At 37.8% G+C, this 19,220-nt stretch overlaps 4 protein-coding genes across 4 annotated transcripts; 1 reads left to right on the forward strand and 3 right to left on the reverse strand.

The window, feature by feature from the left end:
- Positions 1 to 388: 388 nt before the first annotated feature.
- On the reverse strand, positions 389 to 4,931 carry slc25a1b (slc25a1 solute carrier family 25 member 1b). The gene is made up of 9 exons (XM_033990204.2): positions 4,820 to 4,931; positions 3,192 to 3,299; positions 2,893 to 2,992; positions 2,675 to 2,813; positions 2,506 to 2,590; positions 2,113 to 2,217; positions 1,925 to 2,040; positions 1,773 to 1,846; positions 389 to 1,589 (listed from the first exon to the last, which is right to left on the reverse strand). The coding sequence occupies exons 1-9, from the start codon at positions 4,929 to 4,931 to the stop codon at positions 1,475 to 1,477; spliced, it is 954 nt and encodes a 317-aa protein (XP_033846095.1). The 3' UTR covers positions 389 to 1,474.
- Positions 4,790 to 9,273, forward strand: zgc:56235 (Voltage-dependent anion-selective channel protein 2-like). The gene is made up of 10 exons (XM_033989127.2): positions 4,790 to 5,293; positions 5,416 to 5,639; positions 6,402 to 6,472; positions 6,635 to 6,684; positions 7,319 to 7,471; positions 7,541 to 7,593; positions 7,693 to 7,914; positions 8,013 to 8,163; positions 8,247 to 8,304; positions 8,400 to 9,273. Exons 3-10 carry the CDS (start codon positions 6,406 to 6,408, stop codon positions 8,489 to 8,491), a joined length of 846 nt encoding a protein of 281 aa, XP_033845018.1. The 5' UTR covers positions 4,790 to 5,293; positions 5,416 to 5,639; positions 6,402 to 6,405; the 3' UTR covers positions 8,492 to 9,273.
- Positions 9,240 to 13,010, reverse strand: tor4aa (torsin family 4, member Aa). Its single transcript, XM_033989125.2, has 3 exons — positions 12,850 to 13,010; positions 11,242 to 11,694; positions 9,240 to 11,161 (listed from the first exon to the last, which is right to left on the reverse strand). Exons 2-3 carry the CDS (start codon positions 11,692 to 11,694, stop codon positions 10,313 to 10,315), a joined length of 1,302 nt encoding a protein of 433 aa, XP_033845016.1. The 5' UTR covers positions 12,850 to 13,010; the 3' UTR covers positions 9,240 to 10,312.
- A 1,020-nt stretch (positions 13,011 to 14,030) lies between these two features.
- On the reverse strand, positions 14,031 to 18,948 carry brap (BRCA1 associated protein). Its single transcript, XM_033989132.2, is given in 13 exon segments — positions 14,031 to 14,433; positions 15,343 to 15,482; positions 15,790 to 15,893; positions 15,979 to 16,068; positions 16,150 to 16,259; positions 16,458 to 16,596; positions 16,666 to 16,741; positions 16,930 to 17,079; positions 17,156 to 17,274; positions 17,983 to 18,172; positions 18,244 to 18,442; positions 18,524 to 18,688; positions 18,771 to 18,948. Coding segments are annotated over 13 exon segments (1,788 nt in total). The 5' UTR covers positions 18,850 to 18,948; the 3' UTR covers positions 14,031 to 14,206.
- Positions 18,949 to 19,220: the final 272 nt, after the last annotated feature.

A 19,220-nucleotide genomic window follows, 5' to 3' on the forward strand; every position in this document is an offset into this window, starting at 1 on the left:
TTAGTCTAGTAAATTTGTACTGTCCTGTATTGAAACCTGCAGATAATGATTTTTTATAGTGTAATGAACTGTAGGAAACATGATGTATTGGACATGGGGACATTTTATTGTATTTAACTGCTAATGTTGACGATGAACTGATATCAGTATATATATATATATATATATATATATATATATATATATATATATATATATATATATATATATATATATATATATATATATATATATATATAGTCGAGGTTCGACTATCGGGGGGAATATATATATGTATATATATATACTTTTATAAGATGAATGAATTTGTACATGGTCCCTGACATATAAATAATAAAGAAAAAAACACTGTCCAGTAGCTTGTGTTAATAACAAAACAACAATGATAGATTTGTATATTATTTATTTGTTTATTTGTGAACATTGTCAGAATAATTTATTTAAAGGCACATAATGGAAATTACCCTAGGTTGATCTCCATTTACAAGGCAGTATGCATTGAAACCAAGGAAAATACATTTTAATTGCAAGTTATTGTAAACAGTGAAACAGAAGAAAGAAAACAATAAAACAAACTGCACGTGTTTGGCTCATGTATGATAAAGCAACAGTTTGGCACCAAAGAAACCAAGGCTTGATAAAATCTAAATGGAATTAGAAAATGCCATAATGTAAGGCATAAAATGAAAGTCTTGCAAATGCTTGGCTTGTTTTCATGGAATGAGGTGGAAGGCAAAAGCTGACTTTTTTTTGAAATACTGAAAAGTACAAAGAAAAAACACCACAAATGTTGCCTGTATTTTTACAGGCAGCACAAAATAATATATTTTCAACATTTCAGTTATCCACAATCTCAAAACATAAAATGTAGGCACTTAAGAGATAATCTATGTAAGTCGCTTAATTTAAAACATATGCAGGTATGCAACACAAAGAGAAAACTTTTCACAAGCCTAGAGCGGCTGTTTGGTTGAAGTTTCTAAAAGTGAGGTTTCACTTTAAAACCTGAATTATTACGGTATTCTTACTATTATTATTACTATTATTATTATTTTTATGTTTTAAGGCATTTTGTCTATAATGCACCTAAAGCCCTTGAAGATTAAGGACGAGTTATCCATTAGATATTTTTTATTACTTTTGTTTTGATCAGTAAAACATTTTGCATTTGGATATTATAATTTCAAGTACAATACATTTTTAAGTTAAAATCCTATAGTGTTAGTCACATTTTTCGGTATTGGCTTTCATTTTCAAAGTACTTGACACCCATTGTACAAATAGAATTAATACTCTGTTCAAGCGATTTTCATTCCTATTCATACCAGTGTCCTTCTCCCTGAGCCCACACTTCTTCAAGACCAGCTGATCAACGAGCTGTTCATGTGCATTAAAAGTACACTCCCTTTCTTGTATATTACAGGTTGGAGGTAGATATTAAAACCTGGAAGGTGGGTTTGTTTCTGTAGACATTTCAGTCTGTCTTCCAAACAATGTTCAGGACTTTGACAACTTCTTCATAAATTATGAAGACTATGGCTACATCCATGCACACACGACCCAGACGAGGGATAGTACCCTTGTAGAATCTGCCAAAAAAAAGAGTTAAGAACACTGAATTCTTTTGTGTGTAATTTTCATGGTAATTTGGGGCAATTACAGTATTAGGCTGTCGCAGTGGTATTATACTTTGGTGTAGCTGCTACAGCAAATAAATTGTACTACAAACATGTAAATTATAATTTACATTTGTTATCTAACTGTTTACTTACGCTGCTGGACCTTCATACTTCATTATCTTAACAGCACAATCCATTGTGCTTTTGTATTTGTGAGCTTCAAGTCCCTAGAGAAACAGACATAAAATTATGTAATCATAAGTAAGACCTTTCATAAACTTTATCATTTTAAAAATGCTATCCACCTGCATTCTAGTTTTGATGACATCTAGAGGAGTGTTTCCAAAAACGCTAGCAGCTCCAGCAACAGCACCAAAAAGCCCAGTTATCAGAGGGTTAATGGCTTTGTTGGGGTTATCACCTGTGTATTTGAAAACAGGTTATTAGAAATCATAATGTATTCTAGATTCATTAAAAATGGTTATTCACAAACCTTTATACCAGTTTCTCAGTGACGTCATGACATAAAAACGGATAGCCTGGTTTGAGCCCTGCTTCAGCACAGTGGCAGTTAGTCCTTGGTAAGTGCCCTTCAGTCCTTAAAAAGACCCACATAACTTGTTGAAACATTTTAACACAATTTGAAATGCACATAGATCACACATGGATCACATATGACAAAAAAAGATAGAACAAACACAAAGGTAAATGCAGGAGACAGGCATAAATGTATTGAACACAATTGGCAACTTGCATTAATTAAAAGTACAACTAAGCCTGCCTACGCAAAGTGCAAATTTCCTTAAATTAAAACTTATTAAAATTCAATAAAATACATTCATTGTCTTTAATATTATGTTATGTATTCATTAGATACAACTCTTACCTTGAGTTCTGATAATCTCCCTAACTCCATGGAAAAAACCTCGGTACTTCGGATTTGCTGAAGTCTGGTCATGTATAAATTTTACCTAACATAACAAGTGCAGCATATTAATTGATGCAGTCAGGGGTGAAAATGTAGTTAATGTTATTGGATGGTGGTGCTTAATTACCTTAACTGTCTCCATAGGACATACAACAAATACAGCCTCTGCAACTCCAGCACCGAGGCCACACATAAATCCTCGTTTGCTGTCTAGTTTCCCACTCTCATCGCGCATCTTATTACTAAGAAACTCAAATACCCCAAATCTGGCACATTAAAAGAAACATCACATGTTAAACTCAAGAGCATTTAGTAGATGAAAAGGCAGGTGAACAAAAACTGTACCTAACTGCAGCTTTAGGTATAGATCCATACAGAAGAGAGCTTAGACCTCTGTAAAGACCACGAACACCATGACTGTTCACAGTTTGCTTTACACAATCAACTGTAACAGAGAGAGAAACATTTCAAAGCAAAAACAACATTAAGGTGATAAACTCAAAATAAAAAATTCTTTACTTCAATGTTATATATATATATGTTGGTTGACCTATGGAAATATTTATTTGCAATAATTTAAATCCTTTATGGTAAATACATTCCCATACATTTTGCATTATGATGAAAATAGACCTTTAACTAACCAATGCCTTTGTATTTTGGGGGATTGGCCTTTTCATCTAGCTGCAGCTGGGTCTTTACATACTCAGTAGGGAAGGTGATACAGATTTCTATTCCTCCAGCAATCCCACCTGAAAAAACACAAGCCCACACAGTCCAGTGAGTTTGGGAAAATATATCACTTTATCATATCAAAGCACATTTAGGGAGGCCCACAACTTATAACAATTTACACAGACCTTTTACGTTGGAGGGAATTTTTAGGTTTAACTTCTAGACCACATATCTTGCCTTTGACCAATTTGGATTTAATAGTGTGTTTACCCATTGTACAATAAGGTTTGTTTTGCTGCATATTTGTACTGGAGTGTAAACTGTACACAGTGAGGGAACGTGAACATAACAGAACCATTCCACCTTAAAAATAATGTCACTCATCTGCAGTTACACAGCAGACACAGAACTTGCAGCTGATTGGCTCAGCTGACTCCAGTATGATTCTGCCTACTGATACACCCCTTGGCTTGGATCCAGTTCAAGGGGGTGTGATTTTCTACAGCACAAACTGTTCACCACAAAACATTTTAAAGCGACACATCCATGCAGAATGAGGCTGACCCCAGTGCTGCCATATCATACTCAAAAAGTAAGCTTCAAGACATGCAATGTCTTTAAAATGCCATGCATGAAAGTCCAACAAACATTCACTGTCTGCACTGTGACATGCAGAACAGATAGTTCATGCAGGACAGGACTTATGGACAACAACTTGTGGAATACAAGATAACTGGCATTAGCAGTTTTGGTTATGATGGGTGCAGAAACAGTGGTAGTTAGGAGTAGAACACACCCAGGCATTCCTTTAGGACTGGTTTTAACAAGCACAACAAGCACAAATTAATCTGGGTCTGGAACACAACCTATAATTTTCCTAAAGTCAGCCCCATTCATGGATTACCTGAGGTCCTGTAATTGTCTGAAAGTCTGATAGTCTGAAATCAAGAATAAAAAAACCCATTCATCAAAACTGGCACAAATTAAAGATGTCTAGTTGGCCTCATGAAAAATAAACCCCTATAAATAGTGAGTAGAGTACTAGTTACAGGGAAATTCAAAATTCCTTTATGACCCAAGCACAACAGGGACACTGGACTGAACAAGGTATCATTGATGTTTATATGTATTAATCGAGTATTATGTTTAAAAATGGCAAAAATGCCATCTGTACTAATTGGACATACGCCCAAATTATTTAGTACAAGGATTTATAATATTACCAAATGCATGTCGTTAAATTAACTTTGTCATAAATTTGCACATCTGTCAATCATTAACTTGTAAACTGAAGATTTGGGGTTCATTTACGTGAGTACGCCTCAGAAAATGATCTGAGAGCAGCCTGACAGAGCTCACTGTGAGCCTGAGGCACAGTCTATGTGACCTCTCACATTCTTGCAGATTAACACTGTCCTTACCCGATAAATGTCATGAAGCACATCAACCTTACTGACAAAACCCTTATCATTAATTACATGTTTACAAGCAGGTGGTTCAACGGTGCTGAACCTATGCGTAAACACTGGCTGCCGAGTAAATTATGAACAGCTTTTTAACTTTCTCTGAATAAGCGCAGGTTTATGAAGTTACTTACCTGCCAGGATCGCTTTACCGGGATGGGTAAGTTTGGCTTTCCCAGCAGGAGCAGCTGCAGCCAATGACTGCGGTCTGTGAAACGGATGCACGAATCTAGGATGTCCAGACATGACTGGGATATACCCCGGGATCTAACTTTTAATCACAACAACGACGACTGTCGTCAAAGATCCGCTGAGCCTACAAACCGTGTGCAGCAGCAGCCCGCGTGCTTTATGCGAGAGGAAGCTGCACGAATTCAAAGGCCAGTCCGCTGTGACCATTGGACTTAGTACTGAGCAAAAGTTGATAATGAATGTGTACTTTTGACAAGTTGCCTCACTGCACACTGCTTTGAGGAGGAGGAGAACGGTATCGACTCGAGTCAGGGGCGCCCAGGGAGGGGCCATAGGGGCCCGATACAACGCTTCCGCTTGCGCAGAAAAACGCCATGTTTGTCATAAAAAATAAAGGTGGAACGGTGCGAAGATACGTATGTATATATGTAATACTAAACAGCGTACAAACGTAAATAATAATCAAATAATCTTTGCAGAATTCCCACTAACGTAGATTTCCAAGTTTCTGATGTTACTACATTTAATTTCTTCACAGATGGGAAAGAAGAAATATTTAAACAGACATCATTTACGTACTGCACATGGCATCAGTCAAAGAAAATATGTAAAACGCTAAAATGTACTTTTTTTGCCGTCCTAATGTGGCGCATGCGCCCTGTGTCTCCTTCATTGTGCCCTATTGCTAAGCTACAGTTAGCTCCAGTTTGTTCAGCAGCATCACCACTTGAAGCTTTGCAGACTCCCACAGAATTTGAACAGGTAAGAAACCTCACAATATGGCAAATGTAGCTGCAATACCACGATGTATCGGACCAAAGTACTGTTTTCTTATTACTGTAAAAAATGTCTAGCCTGACGAGCAATTTAGCAAAACGCAATTAATGCATTATGTAATGATACTATGATATACACTTGCAATTTTATTCAAAAGCGGACTTTTATTAGCGTTATTCCAGAAAAGCCTGTGGTAGGGTTTAAAATGTTATCTGTTTTGTATGAAATGCAAATGCAGTGTATTAACAACTGAAGAAACACTGCAAATATAAGAGAGTTAGCAATGCTTTTTGCTAACGATAGCTAACCAGAGCTAACTGTCACACCCCATACATTTGATTGCTTTACTGATTTTAGGTTAAATAAAGCGAATAAAGCAGCATTTGTTTATGATTCTGGAGGAATATCAGAGTATTAAATGCACTCCCAATAATGTCTATTTTGACTCGTGAGCAGTGGTGTGGCCTTTTTCACAACCTTGAAACAACCCACCCCATGCAACGAGTTATCACAGCGGTTTGTTCACGTTTTTGTTTGTTCAGTATTTGATCGTTTCCATCTAGTAGATCTAGATCACACTGAGCCACGAAACTCCTCCTGATCATCTGCTAATAATATTAGTTGTTTTTCAACTAGCTTTCAAAGAACAGTTTGTTCCCTCCAGCTCGATAGTTAACGATAGTAACTTTCCAGCAAATAATACACTGCGGTACTCACCACTGACTGTATTGTCTGCTATCGTTACAGAACAATGGCTGTCCCCCCTTCTTACACAGACTTGGGCAAGGCTGCCAAGGACGTATTCAGCAAGGGCTATGGTAAGTACTTCTATAGCTAGTAGGTTATAATAAATTATTAACTGTATTAAGACATCATAACCTTTCAACATTGAATTATAATACATCTTCCTGGGAAGTCACACTTACTTGTATTGATCAGATATTGTTTGTATGAGTTTTCTAAGAAGTCTCATTATACAGGATTTGGGCTTGTGAAGCTGGATCTGAAGACCAAATCACAAAGTGGAGTGGTAATTATTGGACATTATTTTTTTCACTAGTTGTCTTTACACACAATTAATGTTGCTTTGCAACTCACACGTTTGTTCAATGTCTCTAACTTCACAACAACAATGTTATAATAACACAAGAATACCAAGGTATGCTCTGAAGTATTGTATGCCCAGTCGGTATCAGGGGGAAAAAAATCTATCAATTCTGTTTTGACCTGCTTTTTCCCAGCATAACTCCTGTTCTTTCCTGTTGCACTTTTCTGGATGCTTGTGCTCTGTTGTAGATGGTAAGATTGAAGTTTAAAACAAAAAAATTTAAAATATATATATTTTTTATCATCTGCCATGCCCCACTCCATTCATGACTTATTAACTTTAAATTATCTGTAGTTTTCAATGTATTGTCCCTTAATGCATGTTTGGTTTTCTACGCTTTGTTTGGTCATTTTATTCATCCATTGTTTTTGCAGCGTTATTGACTTTAAAATTTGTTAATACATGCATCAAGTCCTACTCATGCACTACATAGAAACTATGTCTCTTTTGTCTTTATACAATCATCCATTTCCCAAATTTATTGTGGCTACACCATCTTTCCCAAATGGATTGTTATTTTGATTCTATTTTTAAGTTGTTGTGTTGTACCCATTAGGAGTTCAACACGTCGGGTTCAAGTAACACAGACACAGGGAAGGCTGCAGGAAGCCTGGAAACCAAATATAAGATGAAAGAGCTTGGCCTCAGCGTCAACCAGAAGTGGAACACAGACAATACTCTGGCCACTGAAGTCACTGTTGAGGACCAGGTATAAAGAGCTCATTAAATGCAGGGATTTTCCTGATTATTTAGTAAACACGTGTATGTTTGCCTGCAGCTTGCTCAAGGACTGAAGGTGGCTTTGGATACATCTTTTGTACCAAACACTGGGTGAGTAAAAATGCAATGAAAACATGAGTCATTGAGTTAGTGATATTATAAACCGTGTCCAAATAACAATCCACACAATGTTGATTACATTTTGTGCAGTAAAAAGAGTGGAAAGCTGAAGACTGGTTACAAGCGTGACTATGTGAACTTGGGTTGTGATGTGGACTTTGAAGGCCCCATCATCCATGCTGCTGCTGTGCTGGGTTACGAGGGCTGGCTGGCTGGCTATCAAATGGCTTTTGATACAGCCAAGTCTAAACTGACCCAGAATAACTTTGCTTTGGGATATAAGGCTGGGGACTTCCAGCTTCACACAAATGTGTAAGTACGCTAGGTTACAGGGGAAAAACAAACATAATATATTTCATTATTTATTGTACACCAAATTGCTTATTCAGCTAATTTAACTTTTCTCATAGTAATGATGGGACAGAGTTTGGTGGATCTATTTACCAGAAAGTGAATGATGAGCTGGAGACGGCAGTAACTCTGGCCTGGACTGCTGGCAGCAACAACACTCGCTTTGGTATTGCTGCCAAATACAAGCTTGACAAAGATGCATCACTATCTGTAAGTATACTCTTTCCAGTTTTAGAGATATTTAGCGGTCCAAGTATATTGTCTCAAATATTGCATCGTATCTCTACCTACAGGCCAAAGTAAACAATGCCAGTTTGATTGGAATAGGTTACACTCAGAGTCTTAGGCCTGGTAAGTTTAAAATCATCTTCCAAAATGCAACACTGAATGAAACACATTTAAAAAGGAGAGCAGATTTTCAACTCTTCATTTCATCAAAATTACAGGTGTCAAAGTAACTCTCTCTGCCCTGATTGACGGAAAGAACTTCAATGCTGGTGGACACAAAGTTGGCATGGGTTTTGAGCTTGAGGCATAAAGAAGAAAACTTTATTATTCAATGAAGAAGTCAAAAGGTCACTGCTCACTTCCCCCCTGCCCAATTTTCTGCAGCCTGTTGTTTCTGGATGCCCCGTGGCACTTTCCTGCACATACTGTGAGCTGTCCCTAACCAGCTCAGAGCATATTTGACACTAGTAGAAAGTATATGCAGGAGTTATGTCATCTAAAAGCTGACAATACATATGTACTGTATTGTGATACAATGGGACAATATTTATTTCTCCATAGGTCTTAGAACAAGTAGTAGTTTGTGTAGCTCATTAAAGATTGTGTATTTAGTTGTTCCTCCCTACCCTAAAGCATGTGAGAATGAAAATATGAAGGCAAGTGTAAAGAATATTTGCTTGGTAAAAATGGTGCTGCGTGTCTGTTTTCTACTTTGTTGTAGCTTTTAGATCCATTTCCTGTTAAATCACACAACAGTTTGTTATGGGCTTTTGAATATTTTAATTGCTGAGTTATTTATACTTTGTGGCCATAGCTTTAAAAGGATAATAAAAGCTGTTCAGTTCTGATGATAGGCCCCCACGTGTATAAAGACGTTTTTGTTAGTGGCTCTGGTGCATTCTAAATTGACCAGCAGTCTCCCTAAATGTTTAGTTTAAAGTCAAAATACTTGACGACATCATGTCATCACTCTCATTTGTTCAGTGTTATACTTTATTTTTCCAGAATATACATGAATAATTCAATGTCATTTAGACACAGTACCTCATTTTTTCCAATGTCAACTAAAAAACTAATAAAATGTCTAGAAAACTGTTTGACAACAATTTTATTCCACGTTTATAAACATTTTTAAGAGCAATATTATTTATATTTGAAATGTAATAATTTAGAAATGCTGACTCATTCACAGTTTTTGTCATCTTAATAAATATTGCCTACAGACCAATCATACAGCTAGAATGAGAAGTTTAACAAAGGTCAGAGGTTACACTGCTTTCAAAGCTTGAGGGTATGATTGGGCAATATGGAGTATTTTTTGTTTTGGTAGATTTAACCAACCATATATGTTACTACACTATACTCACCCAAGTTTATATATACTGTACAAAAAAATAAAGTATATGTAAACTTCTGGTTCAAGCAGGAACTTCTGGTTCAAGCAGGATTACTTATGGCACACTAGTTTTAAATACTAAACAAATCACAAAAATAAAACATACCAATATATACCTTACCACACATTGTCAATGTCTCTGTCCAGTTTGCTGTGTTTACACTTAATTTGCCTGGGATCCACAATATACACTTCAATACTTTGAGAAGATGTGAGTCTGGTCACCGGTGAATCGCCCCGTTTTCAAATGGGCGTGTTTGACTGGTGGATTAGCCAATTGGGAACACGCTGAAAAATATTGCGGATTTCTGCAGAACCAATGAGCAAAGCACTAAACTGTTAATCTGAAGTGAGACAAACTTTATTTTATTTGTAAATCATAGGTGACCAATGAGCTTCTTCGTTTCACATGTGTCACTGAAATACGCAGCAGACCACATGGGGACTAGACTGATATCAATCTGTATAAAAATACAGAGGTCATTCTGGATTTGCCAGGCAAACACTTAATTTTAATAATTATAATAATTCATTCACTAATAAATAGGGCAGAAGTCTCAGGTTTTAGGTTTCTGGAAATGAGGTTTCTTTTTGCATGAAAACCAGTTGCCTCACCTCTTTTAAAAGGAAAACATTTTATTCATGCCATTCAAGTTTTGTAACTTTATGTCCTTCCCATGTTTTATGTCTTCATTGGTAAAAGAATTCTAAGCATTTCCTTCGAGCATTCACATTTCATAGCAGGTTGACTTTTGCCACCACCTGCTTGCAGCCTGTCTGGGCGTATTCATGTCCCCCTACAATAGGATAATATTCTATCTCTCCTGCCAGCCGCTCTATGTTGGCATGGTCTGGATAAAAACCTTCTCGAGTAATTTCCTCCAGAAAACAGTCCATCACGTGAACCTTTTCCAGAAGGCCCAGGGGTAAAATGTCTGCCTCTGCCCACAGGGGGTGCAGTTTATCCAGAGTGTTGCGTAGAATTGGGGTGAGCTCCTTGATCAGATAGCCATGACCAGAGGCTGTTACAGAGTCACTTGATGAGTTGTGAAGCAAATGCTTTGTGATTTGCTCATGGCCCAGGTTGCTCAGAAATAGGTAGATCACATTCAGGTACTCGTTCGACTGCTTGGTGGCGACAAACTGCCACAGTGCATCCAGTATCTCTTGTTGCATGTACTCAACCTCATCAAAAATCAATAATGGAATCTTCTCCTCCTCCTCTGCTTGCTGCACTATCTGAGAGATCAGAGCACACAGGTTCTGAGCACACTGGACCGCATCTGCCTCTTGGGGACAGTGGTGAAGGACATAGTACTGCAGCACCAAAGCGTCCCCAACCACTGAGCGAAAGTGTCCAGCCAGGAGACGACCCAGGAAGCTCTTACCCACCCCACTGGGGCCATGCACAGACACAACAAGAGGCTTGTTGTGGACATAGGTAGACAGATAGTCCTGTAGGTGAGACATGAGACCCTCCACTGCCCCCTGCTGTGCAAACACTTCCCTACGCAATGTCTTCTCCAGGCCCTCTAGGTCATATTTAAGAACATGATCATCAAGATTTTCTATGGCATTGTACACCTGAAAATTACAAACAAGTACAATTTAATAATTTAATAATGTCAACAGAAACGGTTTAAAAAAAACTAAATATGTATCACCTGAAGGAAGACAATGGCGAACAGTAGATACAGGCAGTGTTGGGCTCGGCTGCGCTCCTGTTTGGGTGGGACTCTGCGTCCTCCATTGTGAGGAAACAACACCCTTTTCTTTCGTCTCCTTTTTTTCTTCTGATAAATAGTGTTATCCAGTGAAGAGTCGGCAGATGTGTTCAGGGCATCAAAGGTGAAGATTTTGGGGCTTGTCCTGACCGGGGCCCCTGTCTGAGTCCCTGCTGCTGTAAGGCTCAGGGCCAGGTCTTGTCTGCGTTTCTTCATGGCCTGGTACTTCTGTTTGATGCGTATAACAGCACGCAGAGAGGTTGAGAAGCTGGACAAACTGGACACATGTCTGTCCTTGTGTCTATCATCTCTGTCCGCTTCTAATTCACTGTTTGTGTCTTCATCAAAGTCTCCAGTCTGGGAGGCTGATGCACTGCTGTCGTGGTCACTCATCTGCAAACAGAAGAAATACAGCCTCTTGTGTTGGTAAAGAGTATCAGCATTACTTTACATTGGAAGAGTTTACACCTCTGTAGAACATGTGAGAAAACTCTAGAATGTGGAGTATTTGTGTAAATACTGGTGACGTGGAAATGTCTGGGTGACTGTTGCTTCATGTGTGTGAAATAGTTTTAGACCCTTTCCTCTTTCTTTAAGATAAAAACCAAACCACAAAATGAACAAATAAACTTAAATATCACAGAAACATAATGTATGCATAGAAAAACTGTCCGAAACCCAAACATTTCCATTACATTATAAAGGCACAAAGAGACTTTTATTCCAGCACTTGGGAACACACCTTATGGGTGTACCATTATAAAGAATTCTCATTCATCATGTTTAATGTATTAACAATAAAATAAACAAAACAAATGTTTCCAGCTATATTTTCAGACTGAGCTGTTTTTACAGGTCTCTGTGTGTGAACATGCATTTGGACTGGTAAAAGGGGGAAGTAGTAGCCTGTCTGTTACAATTTATAGGCCATGTTGAATGTCATATCCATAAAGGTGCACTATGCAACTTTTACTTTTCTGGTGAAGAGTCTGCGGCTTACTAGTCTCCATGGAGATGTTATTGCTTTCCTGGAATGTATCACAGTAGACCAGGCAATAAACTCTTCTATCCTCATGACGAGGAAAACAGATCAGATCTATGGAGAGATGATCTTGCTCCCAGTAAAGAATGTTTTTCAATGTATTTTAAAGTAATATAAACATCCAAGTAATTTAACCATTAAAAACACAGGTCCCTAATATCTCTTAAATAAAAAGGAAATAAAGTTTAAATAAAATATGTCATGAGTGATCTGAGATGAATTTTTACTTGGGGAAAGTGTCTCTGTCATTACTAAACTAAATATTCACCATACAAGAATTTAGAGACAAAACCTGCGTTGGCAGCTGCGATGTTTGCATAGAAACAAAGCAAAACTTTAACCTAAGTCTACTTGGTAAACTATTGGGAAAAAAACAAATCTTTTGTAACACAAAGGAGACGGACACTGGCGCACACTCAGAGCACACACCCACTTGAAACTGTAATGTACATGCAGATAACCAACCAAAATTGAGCAAAGCTAGAAAAGGGAAATGAAATGTTTACCTTGGATGTGCCGTGATTGTTGAAGACAAACGTAACTTTATTACATTTTAAGAGTTGACGAAACAGGAACAGAAAGACAGCGTGCAGGTCTACAGCTGCGGGAAGAGCACTCCTATCTGCCTATCTTCACTCGAAAAATCCTTCACTCACACATCCACCACACTAGCCCCTCCTCTCTCTTCCTCTTTTCTCATTTGCCTTTTTTCAGCAGCGTTTAACCATAGACCTCGAAACTCAAAATGAAACATATATTTTCAGTATATGTTTCAGTTTAAATTTTCAGTTAAAGTTTGAGAGACAATGGTAGTAATAATAAAAATAAATAAAAAAGCACTGGCAAAATATGAGCATACATATTAATAGTACAGAGTTGTTGTAAAGATATAAATAACTCATAGGTGTGGCAAAACTTTGCATAAAGAACATAGGGTTACAGTGGAAAAAGGTCTTGATGCATCTTGCAGTTGATGAAGTAGTTTTGTACACAGTTTACTTTAAACAAGCTGCTGAATATAAACTGTTAATTTGGTGTGTAGGATGGAGTCACAAAATAAGGCATGACTCAAGCTGTGGATCAGTCATTCTGCTTGTATTATAGTTCTTAGGTTCACATAAAGGGCAAGATAATAAAATACAAATATCTTGTTTTAGAAATGTCAGTATAATCATTCCATTTCTTGTCCATCTCAAAACACCTTTCACAAACACATTTGACATCAGACTAAACAACGGTTTGCAGGAAAAAAACAAAACAAAAATATGTGCATGTGGTTGGTTGTGTTGTTATGCATGTATACTGTGTATGCACAGTCCATAAGGGTAAAGGTAACGTCTAGTGTTTTGAAAATAAGGAGGGTGTCACTGCAGTATTTTGCACAGCATTTGAAAAGGCTGTGTAAAACTGAACAAGTTATCTGTAATATTTTGAGTTTATATTGCAAATTTGTATAATTCTACATCAACACTACAAAATGTCCTCCTTGTTGGGAAAAAAATGTAATGTTAAAATATTTATGGTGAGATAATACTTAAAAGAAAGCTATAATCCATTTTTTCTTTTACAGCTTTTCAGTAATAAATGCTCACACAATAATAACATAATAATATACAAATAGAACACTTCAGCAAATAAAAAAAAAACTTTGATCATATAAATAATATATTTATATATATTTGTATAAAGCTGAGCATAAATTACACTGCTGATGTGTATGAAAACTAGAGGTGGATCTAACAACTGACTGATGGCAGCCACCAACCAACAATTGGGAGGAGGCAGACGTTAGACACAAGTTTAACAAATAGTGCAGTCATTTGCATGTTTTCAGCTGTTTTCTAGCATGTTCCAGTCCTACTATTACTTCCTCTTCCGGCCTCGACCCCTCCTGCCTCTAGAGGAGGGGCCTGCTCCATCTGAGCTCACAGCACTGTCTAAAGGACTGGCCCCGATGTTGATTTGTCCTTCTTGGATTTCACTGCGTGCCTCGGGGGGAAGGTGTTCAATCTGTTGTTGAGTCTCCAAATAAAACATCACGTCTCTGAGCTGCTCCTGTAACTCTGCTATGGTTGTCTCTTTACGCTCCACTGAAAAACATGACAAATATCTACTATGACACACATTGTAGAATTGCACTTAGTGACGTGTGTATGTGTATCACTCGCTACCCCTAAAGTAAGATAAACAACTGAAGTTAAGGATGTAACAACCTTTGTTTTACATGTATATTTATTTTTATACAATGTGGCTCTGTACACACCAAACCAGAACCTTTATTATTGTGCACTAAGTAACCTTTATGGAGAGAACGAGCTAGACTCCCCTCCAGAGACAAATTACTGATATGCCTAGAATGTTCTGCAGTATGGCATTAAACATATCTATAATATAATTTAATTAATTACAAGTATTGGATTAAAAACTTCAGTTACTAAGGTAACCAATTACAATTCTATACAGCAGGGATGAAATGGAACATGCTGTGAGTTGGGTCACTTCTCCACGGATCTGACCTCGTCCCCATGGAGATAAAGTTAATGCCATATATGCCAAATCTTTTATTCCTTCAGCCATAAAACATGTGTCCCACGATGCTCTAAAGTTGTCTGAATCTTTGTACATATTGTATGTACATGATTTTATTTATGGTCAGTACATGACCAGAGGATTACTTTAGGATTAAAACAAGTTGCTGATTGATCTCGACGGACTCAAGCAGTTAATAGACCATCCGACAGAAAATTTACATAGTGTATCTTTAAAAGAAATGGCACAGTTTGCCCTATTCCTAAAGATGCTCTACTTTGAAAAAAGATTAGCTTGTTGGCAATAAGATGTTTTATATGAAAATTATTCTGTCTTATAAAAACTTAAAAAGCCTATTTGGAATCACCAAAAGAACTCCACACTAGTGATGTCCATTTTACTTGAAAAACAGACATCACAATGTCAAGCAGGATGCATATTACATTTGGATTCTTCCATGGTTTACTCACCACTCTCTTTGGCTTTTCGCTCTTCTTCGACTAGCTGTGACTGTAGTTGAGTCTGATTGGCTCTCAAACAGCGGTTCATCTCCTGTTCCTCCTTCAGCTCCTGGCTTAGTTTTACCACTCTGCTATTAAGCTGGGTGCACCTGGACAGGTAGGCGTGTGCAGCACATATAGTTAAAGTGAGATATATACATAACACATTGTATAAAATGCAAATCTTTTCTCATTGTCTAACATGTCCTATGCAGTTTGTCAGTAAGAATTAATCAAATAATTTACTATATAACTATTACATTTTCCAGACATTATTGAATTCTGAATTCATTTTGGGATTCATTCTCTGAGGCTAGAATGTTACAGCCTTTTCCCTTTGGGGAAGACCAAGTGATCATGTTATGGTTTTATGGCTTAAACATATAAGCTGCATAAGAAAACTATATTTAACCCTACTTTTTCTCCATGGCCTGTTTCTCTTTAGAGAGCTCTCCTAATCGCCGCTCCAAGTTATCACAGCGTTCCAAGGTCTCCTTAAATTTGGACTTCATGTTGTTTATCTACAAAATTGCAAGTTTGTGAAACCACAAAGTTTAGGATTACAAATACATAAATAAGTGTACTATAGATTATAGTTTCCAGTACCTCCTCTGCAGTCTCTTTTTCCAGATGAGTAATCTTATTCTCCCAGTAAATTCTTTGTGAGTCCAGCTGACTAGTCAGAAGGTACGAATACTGCAGATAATAAGTCATAATTAGACATGTACATTGCTGCAGATAAACGTGGGTTTATAGGCTCAGAGGAGCCAGCCTTACTTCAAGCTGAAGTGCATCAATTTTCTCATCATGGCAGATGTCTCCTTCACATTCATATTGTACCATCTTGCCATCGGTCTTACTGGCCACTAGGCGGTGCACATAGTTATCTGCATCAGAACAAAACAGTGAAGTCATCAAATAGCAGACATGATTTCCACTGAAGAGACCTACACTACACTTTAACTGAAGTTATTCAATACACTTAATTAACATAAAAACTGAAATGCTATGAATCAATGTACACTTAGCTTAACTTCACATTTTTGTCACTTTTGGTGCCGTTCCACACCAAACTCAGACAGTACCTCCAGCATAGTCCCATACTCTGTGGTTGGTGAGCTGCATAGCGTATGTATGCTGTGTTTCTTCAAAGTGTTTGTAAGCGTGACGACTAACGTAACGACCACAACCAATATGGCCACAGATCAAACAAATCCATAGGTTCTATAACAAAGGAAACAAGTAAAGCAAAAAGTACAGACAATATAACATTTTAAGTGAATTGGTAGTTACCTCCTGTACTCCACATTCAAAGCACTTGTTCTCTTCCACTGGCTCTGGTGTTTGGCAATACCTGCATACTGGGCACCTAAGAGAAAACAATAGGCATCTATTGTCCACATTTGCAATAAGAACAGGCCAGAAACAAGCAGTGTTTTTACAATGTGGAAATAACCAGTTGAGAACTACAGTAAATTACAAAGCTGCTAAACACTATTGCACTATTAACTATTTGAAAACCTATTTTCAAAACCATGTGTAATTTCATCCACTTACGAGACATCCTCCCAGCGCTGAAGACACTGACTATGAAAGCTGTGGTTACACAGTGTTGTCAGGACACCATTCACAGACTCATCCATTCTCTCCAGGCACACTGTGCACTTAGGCAGCTCAGTCAACTCCATCACTGGCTAGGCTGGCCCCCTGGATTACAGAGAAATTATGGAAGTAAATTGTGTGCATGTATGTGGTCAATGCTTACCAAAATACAAGAAAATACTTACATTTTCAGATTTAAAAAACCTCTGCTCTCTCCACATAGACCAACTGACACACTGCCTCTTCTATCGAGTTGAACTGTCGACCATTACAGGCAGTGTAAAAACTGTCAGCATCAGCCTGTTTAACATAAAAGTAGCTTTTTTTTCCTCAGTCAGACGAAAATTGATATGATTATTATATGAGCTGAAGAAAGAGTGTGTGTGTTCTTCCTTCTTTAATTGCTTGTGCTACAGTGGACTGATAATCTGTATATTGTCCTTGTCCATAGAGGTCTGGGCATCATTCCTTGGATAAACTTTTTGTGCTGTATGATGTAAAATCCAGCATAATGATCTCCACAGCTTCTCCAGACCCTGGTTTACAAAAGTGTCAAGCCAATGCCTAACAGTGACTAAGTGGTTAGTGTAGTTGTCCACTGACCCAAAGGTCATTGTGTCCTTAGGCAAGACACTTAAGCCACCTTTGCGTAGTGTGAATGTGGTGTGTGCCCCTTCTATTAGTCTAACCGAGGACAGCTGTGGCTACAGCAGTAAATAATAAGTACAATGTCGCACTTGGAGAGGCTTTGTCAAGTTTGTAAAGCATTATTAATAGCAAAAAATGATATAGTTCACATTTGTGAATGCTTGGATTTTTCTTTCAAAAATTGTGAGTTTACCATGGAGTTATAGAGTACCCAACAAAAATGAAATATTCAAGAAAGAAAACCACAGTACATGCTCAGAGTGAGGCTCAACCCAACCAATCAACACACTGCTTGATGTTGAATGTAAACCATTACCTTAATTAAAACTACAGTAGGTAGGATTATATTACAAAACCTACCTGTGAACAAAACTTAATCAAAACCATGTACTGGTTTGGTGTGGAGTCTCGAATAATCTTCATGTGCTCCATGACATCATTAAAAGGAGCCAAGAGCTTCATAAGATCATGACTAGTCATAGTTGCAGGAACAGTAAGAATGCACACCATGGCACTGCGTCTGACATTTTCAGTCAGAGATGTCATCTTGCTGCAAGAAGAATATGTTATAGATATAGAAACTTTTAATATATAAAAGATAATTTGTTTTGTGTGACTCACTTTGTCTTGTAGAGGTGCATGATACCGTGAACAATCTCAACAGAGGGGTTTCCACTGAAGAAGGAAATCTGATCTGGTAACTGTTTGGAGGGCGAGTCTGGTGCCATGGCCGGAGTGGCAGTGTCCACTTCTGACTTTACAGCTGCACTTTCACTGCTGTCATCAGTTGAGCAACCACACTCTTCACCCCCGCCTTTATCTAGAGTAACACAGAGAAAGTCATAAACTGAATTAAAAAACATTGACTATGCAAGGAAGTTTCAGCTTGGTGGGTACTTACCTGGGCTGGGTTCAAAGGTTTCTATAACCATGTCACCCATAGCTCTACTGCCTATATGCTGGTGTAGTATAGCAGTTCTTTCTAGATCCGTCTTTCCACTAAGCGCCAGTTTGGCAATGCCCAAAGCCTTCTCCTCTTGTTCCTCTTCTGACATGCTCTCAGCTGCTGTCACAAGATAATAGCCACCTCAGTGCACAACATCTTTGTTATTCACATACGAACCAGTCTGGCCCCTTTGAACACTTACCCGCAGAGTACTGGAAACCGCGTGGAAAAGGAGATTGTTCGGCTACTTCCAGTCGAATAACAACCAGGGACACACTCATGTGTAATAACAAAAGCGACCGACTACACTAGCAAACAACAAATCAACGACCATCAAGCTAACAACAGACAGGTATTAGCTACTTTTATACACTTTCCAACAGAAATATGCGCTGCTACTACATTGCAACTATTTGCCCTGGCTGCAGTAATTATTCTTTTTTGTGTTGATTGTTCTCTAAAACACCAACACAATGTTTTTAAGATTGAAGTATGTGCTACTCATGGAAGGTGCTAATGCTAAGTTTCTTCTTCTTCGTTTTGTTTTATGGCGGGTGGCAAACATTTCCGCGCCCTACTGTGCTGGAGTATGAACCACAGTCTTATAAGTATTATAGTTTCTATGTGAAATTAAATTGTTTTTGCAAGGATC

The sequence above is a fragment of the Periophthalmus magnuspinnatus genome, chromosome 23 (genome assembly GCF_009829125.3).
Source record: "Periophthalmus magnuspinnatus isolate fPerMag1 chromosome 23, fPerMag1.2.pri, whole genome shotgun sequence".
In the NCBI taxonomy this organism is placed as follows: Eukaryota; Metazoa; Chordata; class Actinopteri; order Gobiiformes; family Gobiidae; genus Periophthalmus; species Periophthalmus magnuspinnatus.

Coding starts and splice junctions, on each gene's coding strand:
- tor4aa (XM_033989125.2), bottom strand. CDS start 11,694: ATGAGTGACCACGACAGCAGTGCATCAGCCTCCCAGACTGGAGACTTT. Junction 11,162..11,241: donor TCGCCATTGTCTTCCTTCAG/GTGATACATATT, acceptor TGTAATTTTCAG/GTGTACAATGCCATAGAAAA.
- zgc:56235 (XM_033989127.2), top strand. CDS start 6,406: ATGGCTGTCCCCCCTTCTTACACAGACTTGGGCAAGGCTGCCAAGGAC. Junction 6,473..6,634: donor CGTATTCAGCAAGGGCTATG/GTAAGTACTTCT, acceptor CTCATTATACAG/GATTTGGGCTTGTGAAGCTG. Junction 7,594..7,692: donor TCTTTTGTACCAAACACTGG/GTGAGTAAAAAT, acceptor CATTTTGTGCAG/TAAAAAGAGTGGAAAGCTGA.
- slc25a1b (XM_033990204.2), bottom strand. CDS start 4,931: ATGTCTGGACATCCTAGATTCGTGCATCCGTTTCACAGACCGCAGTCA. Junction 2,993..3,191: donor CCCAAAATACAAAGGCATTG/GTTAGTTAAAGG, acceptor TCTCTGTTACAG/TTGATTGTGTAAAGCAAACT. Junction 1,847..1,924: donor TCATCAAAACTAGAATGCAG/GTGGATAGCATT, acceptor CTGTTTCTCTAG/GGACTTGAAGCTCACAAATA.